Here is a 10,372-nt window from a genome sequence, read left to right as displayed (position 1 = left end):
GGAAACTTTGGGGAAACCACTGTGGGCAATGAGGGGAGAGTGTGACCATCTTCCTTCTAATTAGCACTAGAAAAACTTCTGGTCCAGCTGGTAGCCAAGAGGAAGGGCCATGAACAGAGGAAGCAACATTTCTGAGTGTCACAAGAGGTATTCCCCTGTGGTATAGGGTTAGAGGCTGCTGAACAAAACCAGGCTCCTCCTCCTCTTTAAGGGTGGAGGTAGGAGAGAAGGCCCTAAACGGGGGGGGGGGGGGGGGGGGGGGGTAGACTTGAATGGCACCTACAGCGTCCTTCCTCCAAGCTGCCCTCCTCACACGATGGGGCTAAATAAAATGGGAGTGACTTTGGGGGAACTCCATTGTCTATGGGAGCTTGCACCATCCCTGAGGCCGGGTCCCCCTTGTTCCTCTCTCTCTCTTGGGCAGTCTCTGCCCCTTAATAAGAAAAACACAGAAAAACCACCTGCTGCTGTCAAGGGCCACAGACCACCCGCCGGCCTCCAGCCATGCTTGGGGCACCGGGCACCTAGGAAAGGGGTAGGGATGAGCGAACTAGAGGCCAGAGAGGGTCGAAGTAGGGTGTGTATCCTGGAGAAGGGTCCTGCTCACTCCCGAAGCACGAGGATTTGGGGGTGTCCGGCCAGCGGTGTCGACAGTTGGTCCCTCCTTCCCTCCCCACGGGGGCTCCTTTGGTAAAAACGGCCTGTGGGGGGGAGGGGGGCTCCCCTCCCCGGGTCGGGCGCTCGGCTGGGGGCGCAGCACCTTGGAGAGAGGCGCCCGGGCCGGAGCCTGATTCGGGGCGCCGTTCCTCGCGCTCGGGGGCCAGGGCGCGTGCCAGGCGGCCGCCCAGGGCCCTCCCGCCGGGTGCCGAGCCCCGAGCCGCGGCGAGCCGGCGCTGCGAGCCTCCTCCCCTCCCGCCTCGGGCGGCCTGAGCCCGCGCCCGCTCCAGTTGCTGCAGCTGCTGCCGCCGGCGGCTGCGGGGAGCGCGGGGAGCGCGGGGAGCGCGCCGGGAGGCTCGGGCGGCGGGGCCGGGGCCGGGAGGGGCCGGGAGGGGCCGGGAGGAGCCGGCGCAGGCGGGGAGGCCGCGCGAGCGGAGGCCGCGGGGCTCGGCGGCGCGGCGCGGGGGTCCCGGGGGTGGCCCGGCGCGTGCGGGGGCGGCGAGCCGGAGCCCAGCGCGGCCGGGGGCGCCGGGGGCGGGGGCGGGGGCGGGGGCGGGCCGCCCGCGCTGCACTAGTTGCCGCCGGCTCAGCCCGGGGCGGCGGGGGCGCGGCGGGGAGGGTCCCGGGCCGGAGCGCAGCGCACTCGCGTGGCGCACGGCGGGCGGGGGGCGCGGGGGGCGCGGGGGGCGCGCGGGCCCGGGGCAGGGGCAGGGGCAGGGCCGGGGCGGCCCGGGGGCGGCGCGGACCCCCGGTGCGCCCTCGCTCCGCGCGCTCGGGGCGTTGGGCGGCGGGGCGCGGGCCGGGCGGGAGCGGCGGGCGCGCTGCATCCCCTCCCCCCGGGCGGCGGCGGCGGCGGCGGCGGCGGGCGGCGGGCGGCGGGGGAGGGCGGCGGCGGCGGCGGCGGCGGCGTCCCGCCGTATATATCTCGGCGCACCCCGCCAGGTCGCGCACAGCGCCCCGAGCCCAGGCGCCTCCCCGCCCCCTCCCCGCGCTCCGCGGCGGCGGCGGCGGCGGCAGCAGCGGCAACATGGCTGTTGACGGGTGTTCGGGGTGGCGCTGGCGGCGGGAGGAGCTCCCCCGAGCCCCTGCGCCGGCCGCCCGCTGCTAGCTATGGCAAATGGTGGCGGCGGCGGCGGCAGCGGCGGCGGCGGCGGCGGCGGAGGCAGCAGTCTTAGAATGAGTAGCAATATCCACGCGAACCATCTCAGCCTAGACGCGTCCTCCTCCTCCTCCTCCTCCTCTTCCTCCTCCTCTTCCTCCTCCTCCTCCTCTTCCTCCTCGTCCTCGGTCCACGAGCCCAAGATGGATGCGCTCATCATCCCGGTGACCATGGAGGTGCCGTGCGACAGCCGGGGCCAGCGCATGTGGTGGGCTTTCCTGGCCTCCTCCATGGTGACTTTCTTCGGGGGCCTCTTCATCATCTTGCTCTGGCGGACGCTCAAGTACCTGTGGACCGTGTGCTGCCACTGCGGGGGCAAGACCAAGGTAACGCGCGCCCCGGGCGCCCGCCCCCTGCGCCAGCCCACCCCTGCTCGCGCCGCGCCGCATCCCTGCCTGCCTTCCCCGCGCCGCCTGCCCTGCCCTGCCCTGCCCTGCCCTGCGCCCTCCCCGCGCCCCGCTCGGCGCGGAGGGCGGCGCGCCGGGGCCCCCGAGTCGCCCCCGACCTGCCCCCGACCGGCGCGCTCCGGGACGCGGGCGCCCAGTCCCGGCCCCTGGCTCCTGCTGGGGCCGCGGGCGGGGCGCGGCGGGGCGGGGGGAGCGGGGCGCGCGGGGCCGGGGTCGCGGGGAGCTGGGGGGCGGGCCGGGGGCTCCGGGAGCGGAGCGCGCGGGGCCGGGGGGGCGGGCGGGGCGCGGGGCCGGGGGCGCGGAGCGCGCGGGGCTCGGGGTCGCGGGGCCGGGGGTGGCGGGCGGGGGGCCCGGGGGCCGGGGGTGCGGGCGGGGCGGGCCGGGGGCTCGGGGCGCGGGGCCGGGGAGCGGGGCGCGCGGGGCCCGGGGTGGCGGGCGGGGGCGGCGGGGGCTCGGGGTGGCGGGCGAGGGGGGCGGCACGGCAGCCCGCACTCGAGAAACCTGTTGGGGAGACGAGTTGGCGGAGTCGGCAGCGAGGGGGAAACCTTTCGGGCGGGGGAATCCCGGGGGAGGAACGTGGCCAGGGGAAGTGGAGGGGGGGACTTCGGGGACCGCGAGGGAAAGTTGGGGAGATGCCTCCCAGTTTTGGAGGCAACCCGCGGAGGCCGCCACTTTAGGAATGTGCGAGGTCGCGCAGCCGGTGCCACCTGCCTCGCCGTCCCTTGGATGTGCCGGTGGAACGCACCCCACCCCGCGCTCCAGCCTCTGTGCTCGCGCCCCCACGCCACCCTCCTTAGGTCCCCGGAAATGCCGCCAGAGGCGGGGAGCGGGCGCGGGAGGTCCGTGCGGGAGCCTCCTCCCCGCTCCCCGGGCTCTCGAGGTGGCTGGGTGTCGCCTGGAGCTATTCCTGGCGCGGGGACGCCCACCTGCACCCGGGCGCGCTACACCTTAAGTGCGGTTGCTAGGCTCACTGCCTGGTCTGTCGCCGGGTCCCTAGAGATGTCCTCTTCAACCCCCCCCCCCGCCCCCCACTGGCCGAAGGTGAGGGGCTGGGGCAGTTTTTCATCAAAGACAGCAGAATTAAAAAAGAAAGAACTGGAAAAAAAAAAAAGAGAGAGAGAGAAAAAGGAGGGATCCAGCCGCCTTGTGTTTGAGCAGTTCGCATCCTAGGGGACTTCACGGCGCCAGCATTCTCTCCGGTCGGCCGGAGGGGAGATGAAGGAGAAGAGGGGAACCCGGGGAGGGCGAAGCAGGTCTTGGGGGGAATGTTCACACCTTTTCCTAGTAAAGTTGATCCCAGGACCCCTGGAACTCGCGCAGGGCTCGGCAACTTGTAGCAGCCTCCTCGGTTGCCATGGCGAGTAGGGAAGCCAAGGGGCTGTGGGTGAAGCACCGGGTGACCCCAGGCGCTCTCTCCCCATCATTAATTATACACGCGCTGGGTGCTGGAGCTCAGCTGTGTTTTGTGGCAGCACATTTGTGTTTTGGAAAATACTGGTGTGTTGGAAATAAGGGAGAAGAATAAAAGCCATCTCTCTCTCTCTTCCTCCTCCTCCCACTTCTCTGGAGGCTTCCAGATGTTGGCCAGCCGGTTTTCTTTGGAGTTACCTTCTCCTCCGGAGAGGTGTCTCCCATACTTGTCCAGGTGGGAAGCCTCTCGTATTCCAGAGAAGCAAACAGGTTAAGCAGAGTCTGAACCCCGAGACCGTGCGACCGTGTTTCTTGCCTTCCTCTCAACAGATTATTCATGGAGCCTTCTTGATCACACATTCACTCATCTCCTCTTCCTCCCACAGTCCAGTCCTGGAGTTTTGTTTGTTTTTTTCCCTTTACTGAGAGAGTCTGAGTCTGTCCTCGGAGGAGGGATAGCTCCCCGTGATGGGCATCTAAAATGTTTGAGGCCCCTGAGCGATTTTGGTGAAGTTTTTTTTTTTTTTTGGTGAAGTTTTTAACAGCCTCCTCATCCTTAAGGAATTGGACATTCTTGATCATTAATGAAAACTTTTTCAGTAAGTCCAAATAAGTTTGGGTGTTTTTGTGATCGTGTGGTTTTAAACACACGCCCACCTCCTTTTACTCTAGGGGTTCACCGATGCCACTGCACTACCTGTGATGAAATGCTGATGGGATCGTTCCTATAGAGAATCTCTTTCATAAACGATGACCAAGCATAACTTCTGTCAGCCTTCTCGAGAAAAATAGGTTTTTGGCAATGATCATTGGAAAAAAAAAAAAAAAGATCCCTGTCTATTAGACTGTATTTTGTAGTTCCGAGGCCGGCTGAGTTGACATAACTGGAAGTTTCTACCAAAAATCCACCTGGGACAAGAGGTGTCTGCAGTTGGTTGGGAGGTTATGAGGCCAATGGAGGACCGTCTCGGGTCACTTTTGATACCATTGGAGCACACTTTAAAACATGCCCAGAATCTCTTGATAACTGCCCCTTGATTTTCTCACTTGAACCATGTGTAGCCAGCTCATTACACCCCTAAATAATAACTTAGGCCTTTCCTAGGCTTTTCTTTCTGCCCCTGAGGTCTGTATTTTTACTGCCCTCTTGGTGTTTTTTTTTTTTTTTTTTGTCCTTCATTCTTTTTGCTTTCCAAGTATTTGGTAGTTGTCGAGATCCGTACAGAAGAATGCATTTGGCCTAAGCTTGGAATAATTGTTTTAGCGCCACGCTTCCCAAGCAAACCTAGACTGCTTTTGCCCAGAATTCTGTTGGCCGTCAGATATGCTCACTCTCGCCCTCATTCAGTCCCAGGATGATCCGCCAGGAGCTGGGGTCCCGTGGAGGGCTGGTTTTTAGCATCTGAAATTCCGTAGGAGGTAAGTTTTAGCAAGGTGCTCTGATGTCACAAGTACTTGGCCTCTGGGACCCTACTTGTGATCAAAGGAACCCAGGGCTAGGGATGTTTCCTTTTTTTTTTTTTTTAGGGGTGTTTCTCATGGGGCATCTCATCATTAGCACTTTGGCCTCTGAATCTCAAATGATGAGTGACTTTACTATTTTGAAAAGAATGGTATGTGGACTTTTTTGGGGGGAAGTAAGAGACCTTGTCACATTTCCCCCCTGTTGAGAACTTGGGCACCATCATCCAGTACTGTGTTCTTTGCTGTACTTTTTTCACAGTATTGTTTTCCTCTGTTGGGTTTCATCAGAGCTCTGTGTTCACGAGGCTGTGACGTTCTGAGGTCCAATCCAGTTGCAGACTGTAGTGAACAGTGAGAAGCGCAGGCAGCCTGGCTAAGGCCGTGACCTTGAAGAACTCATTTAACATCTCTAGTCTCCTTCTCCTTGTGTTTAAAATGTGGAGATTGAGTTCTGTGACTTCTGATGCCCCTTCCTGCTCTGGGATTTAGTGTCCGTGGTTGGCAGGAGTCGAGAGAGTACGGGGAAAGTTTCTAGCTCAGAATGTGTGTTGCAATTTTTTGGCAAATTCTTGAGGAATTCAGCCTTACGGTGCCTCTGCGTCTTTATTGCCGCTCTTTCCTCTTCCAGCACACGTCAGGGTAATCTCTTCAGATTAGCCTGGGGAAACCGAGGCCAGCTTTCTGACGGAGCTGTGGCTGGCTGGGGGACCCGAATGCGGCCCAGCAAAGGCCCGCACCTGGCCTCAGTTTGAGCTGTCCTCCCCGTGGAAGTTCGGGCTTGATCAAGCCTGGTCTGCATGTAATGAATTATTGAGGTATTGTCTCCATGGCTGTGTGTCTGAGAAAAACAACACGTTTTCTCTGTCAGGTTGGTGAGTAATATAAATATCAGATCCTGTTATGGCTCGGTAATTACCCAGGGTCTGGCCCGACGCGTCCAATCGGGGCTGGAGCTTCAGTGCCTCAGAATTCTTGACTCCAGATTGGCCCCGCTGCCTCATCGCGTCTTGGGGATTGCCTGCGTCGGGTGGCCTTCAGATAATTCTCTCCGATCAGAGCCCTTAGGGTTGGCCCTGGACGAGCTCTCAGGTCCTGGTCACCGGCGGGGTTCCTGCTGACCTGCCCTCGTGCAGGGGGCGTTTGCTCTTCGTTCCTGGCACTCCTAATGGAAGTGCACCCTTCAGGAGAGACTCGGCAGTCAGACCCAGGTGCAAATCGTGAATCTCACACTCATTAACGGGGCGTCTTTGGCTGCCAGCCACATCCAGCCTTGATTTCTTCATCTGTAAAAAGACCATATTGATGCCTACTTTGTCAGATGCTTTGAGGAATAGCAATAATGGGTATATGGTACCCAGCACAGGCCTGGCACGAGGCAGGTTTCCCGTAAATAGTTCTGCAAAGTGGTGAGTTTATTTTCTCCTGGATTACTTGAGTTTGACCCCAGAGGGGCACAGACTATAACACATAGAACTTTTGAGTTGAAAGGAACCACTAGACTCGGAAGGCGGGTCCGATAGCCGCTCAGGGTCAGACGGAGGTTTGGGTTCATGGCTCTTGGCTGTTGCAAGGCTGGAGGATTGGGGAGGGGCGGCCAGGGGAAGTTCTGTGTTCGGATGCTGCTATTTTGAGGGTGGGGATGTCAGTGGACTAAGCGTTGACTAGTGTTGACACTGTGTGGCTCCGGGAGTGGCAGCCGGAGAGGATGGGAGCTATTCAGTAGGAGGGCAGGCTGGCCCCCATCATACCATCAAGAAGGGACGACGTCCTTCCCTGTTACCCCAGTCCAGAGCTCACAGACCTGTTCCCCCGATTATGTCACAGTTTCCTGGCCAGGGTTCTCTGTACTGGCACCAGCTTTCCTGAAAGTAGTGTTTCCCAAAGTGTGTTCTGTGGAGTGCTTGTCCTTACCATGTGAAAACCATTGTGAGTCGTGGCACACCTGAGCGCCCCCCCCCCCCCCCCCACCACCAACCTTGGAGAGTCACATCACAGGCTTGGAGAAGCCCTGTAGTAGAGAAATCCCTTAAACTGCTCTTACCTGTGCTCCCTTTGAGCACACTCGCCTAGCTGTCAGGCGTGCTGTGTGGTACCCAAGAGTCTGCCTGTGACCTTGGGCAAGGACTTTACTGCTTTGTACCTCAGTTTCCTCATCTGCACATTGGGGATTGTAACAGAGCACAGCCCTATGGAGTAGGTACTCTCTCCAGCCCTATTTCATAGACTTTCCTAGGAGGACACAGGTGACCTAAGGCCTTGGGCTGACTCTGGAGACTTATCCAAACATACGTGGGACAGAAAGAATGCCAAGGCCAAGTGGGCCCCCTCTTTGCCTCGCTACTGTCCTCTTCCCTGCATAGGGCCATTCATTGGGGGTGCCTGGTAGCAGGGAGTAAGTGCTTGCTTTGGGTCCCTCTCTGTCTCACCAGGGCACAAGACACGTGCTGTTGAGATGGTCGGGCTGGCAGTGGACTGCAGTGCCAGGGCCTCCTTCCCAAAGTGGGTGGCTGGTTGGGGGGGGGGGTCCTGGCTCACAGTGGCAGTGACCACAGTAATCTGCAAGTCCCGGCAGCCAACGCCTTCTTGGGACTTCAGAGCTGTGGAACCCTTGGAGGGCCGCTTCTGTGGCTCTGGTGAAAAGGGCTGTGTTCATGCCGTGATGCCACGGCTCCGGGGCCCTGCTGGGAATCGTGACCCTTCCTGGATACATATCTAGGGGTCGGGCGAGCTCAGGCCTCCTGCAGGACCTCTGAAATTCCAGGGCCTTTCTGGGCTTGGGCAGCAGACCAAAAGTGCCTCCTCTTTTGAAATGCTTCTGCAGTGGGTGGAATCCTGGCCCTGGGCGCACAGTGAAGGAATCTCAGCCTCGGAGGCAGGGGTGTCCTCTTGCTCTGGGTAGAAGTCTCAAGGAATGTTGAGTTGGGATGTCAGACCTCTGCTTCCGAGCGCAGGAGACAGCATTTGTTGGTCTAGTCCTGGGCTCCTCACACCTTAATATTGCATACGAATCACCTGGGGAGCCGTTAAAATGCAGCCCGTGATTCAGAAGGTCCAGGGTCAGGCCCGAAGTTCCGCACATCCCACAAGACACGGGCAGGTGTGTTGTGCTGTGCAGACCACACTGAGTAGCAAGGCTCTGGCCATTCCTCGGCCTCCAGTCAATCCCTCCCTGAAAAGGAGCCTATTTTTAAATATGGAAATTCCCAGCTCCTGAGCAGTGAGGAGGGGTGAGACAAGGAAGGTTCCCTGTGCCAGGACAGTCTGGTCCAGAAGACTCCGCGCAGCCCCCTCCGAGCTGCCGTGGTTCGGTCTGGGCCCTCCCTGCTGGAGCTGATTGTTCGGGTGCCCCCTCCCAAGGCACCCGCCAGCGCTGTTGGTTTGGGGTTGGCCTGTGGGGGCCTGAGCGGCATTCTATGGGTGTACAGGGTGTGGCCTGTGTGCTGTCTGCCCGTCGGCGTGCGGGCTGTCCCTCGCGCCAGTTGGTCACCCTGCAAGGGGCGAGGCTTCCAGACGTCCAGGACGGCAGCTCAGCCAAACCACCTTCTTGCAAAATTAAAGGCTCGTGGTGTAGCCAGGGCTGCGCTGTGGTGATGCTCCAGGGAGCCAGCCGCTGGCCACTCCCTCTGGAGTGTTTGAAGTCAGTGGGCAGCAAGACTGCCAGCCTGACTTGCCACAGGGTCCTGGGTGGGCCTTCCCAAATGGAGGGTTCGACTTAAAAGGTTTGGACTCAACGCTGATCCTGAGTGTGGGGAGGATGGCTGGCTGGCACGGTGCGCCCTCCAGCTGCTCTTCTCAATGATCCTAGCAGGTGAAATTGAGAGTAGCTCCTTTTGTCACCTTAGCACGGTTGTTTGCAGCTCGTACTGTCAGGGACTTTTTCCTTGAGATGTGCTGTTTATGTCTTTCCATTGTCGAAGAGGAGAAGCTGGAGGAAACTCTCAGCCAAAAGAGTCTTCGGCAGCCAGGGTGAAGAAGGGCCTGGCACAGTGTCCAGCATGGAACCGATCCTCGGATGAATATTATGGTTATGATTGTTGTTCTAGATTTGGCTTTTACTACCTAGTAAGTGCATACTATGTGCCTGAAACCGAGCTGGTACCAGGGGAAAAATAAGACCCCGTTGTGACTTTTATTGGACAGGGTGAGAGGGAAAAAAACAGCTGTGTTCTCATGGGGTGTGCACACGTCTGCTCTCTGAGTTGCCTGCAAACCCCCTGAGGGCAGGGGCTGAGTCATATAAACACAGGCGCACATATGTGTTGGGAGGGTCCTTTCCCTACTGGTTAGCTGGGGGCCGGGTGGGAGCGTAGTAGGTGCCAGGACATTTTGCTGCTCTTTCCGGTAATTTGTCAGAAGCTATGGAAAAAGGCTGGTGAAAGGGATGGGCCTGATTTGGTGACCTGACGATGTTTGAGTCATTCCTGGATTTCGGTTATTCATGCCACCCAGGTCTCTCTTGACCAGCAGCTCAAGGATTTGGTTCACGATGAGCAGCTGCTTGTGAGCTGGCTGAGTCAGGCAGGGGATGGAAGGGCAGCTTCAGAAGAATGGACGATGGGATTTGCTTTTTTCGGCATTATTTGGTGATTGTCTTTGTCTTTGTCTAATTGCCAATTTGGAAATGTAATTGACACTCCAGGTCCAGAATGGATATACTGAACATCCTCATCTCCCTTTGAGATCTCATTACCTGTATGACTAATGCTTCTTTACATGGCCAAAGGCGAAATTATTTAAGACATCTCATTCACTTGGTATTCTCTATGCTGTTTCCTTGGCCTGCCTGCCTGGTTTTCTGAGGGCCCCAGATCTGGCTTACTCTGGGCATTTAGCAGAAACGCCTATCTTTCTCTTTTCTCTCCTTCCTGCTGCTCTTCACCCTTTCCTTCCTCCACTTCTTCCGTAGTGACTTCACCGGCATCTGAGAGCAGAGACTGGATTTGGCAGGTTAGTGGACAGCAGACAGGGACTTGCTCTCGCCAGCTCAGAATCACAGGGCATTACGAAGTCATAGAGGTGAAAGGGAGATTTAGGGTCTGGGTACTTCCTCCCCAGGGCCAGTGCTGGGAACCCCAAGCCCTGTCATCATAGGGGATGGGGGTGTCACGATCATCTGAGGCCACACGGAGGACAAACCCACCTTGGAATGAATGGAAAGATCTTTCTCCTTACGTGAACCCCTCTTTGCTTCTGGTCTGTTCCCATGACACAGAGAACAAATCTTGGAGGATAGTAGATTTCGGGTTCTAAGTCCAGCCCAGGAAGGCCCAGAGCT

At 59.1% G+C, this 10,372-nt stretch overlaps 1 protein-coding gene across 25 annotated transcripts in view; it reads left to right on the top strand.

Moving 5' to 3' along the window:
• Positions 1 to 1,584: 1,584 nt before the first annotated feature.
• The window catches only part of KCNMA1 (potassium calcium-activated channel subfamily M alpha 1), a 717,863-nt gene continuing 709,075 nt past the window's right edge, over positions 1,585 to 10,372 (top strand). For 7 of the 25 annotated variants that reach the window (XM_025435296.3, XM_049109054.1, XM_049109055.1 and 4 more), the window contains exon 1: positions 1,625 to 2,142. In XM_025435296.3, the coding sequence (XP_025291081.1) occupies positions 1,768 to 2,142 (375 nt within the window). In that variant the 5' untranslated portion in view covers positions 1,625 to 1,767. Of the gene's footprint in view, positions 2,143 to 10,372 lie in introns of all 25 variants that reach the window. The other 18 variants (XM_049109068.1, XM_049109065.1, XM_049109061.1 and 15 more) reach the window with 9 other exon arrangements.

The sequence above is a fragment of the Canis lupus genome, chromosome 4, assembly GCF_003254725.2.
Source record: "Canis lupus dingo isolate Sandy chromosome 4, ASM325472v2, whole genome shotgun sequence".
Lineage (NCBI taxonomy): Eukaryota > Metazoa > Chordata > Mammalia > Carnivora > Canidae > Canis > Canis lupus.
Note: the sequence above shows the minus strand (reverse complement) of the source record. Positions and strands in the feature narration are given on the sequence as shown.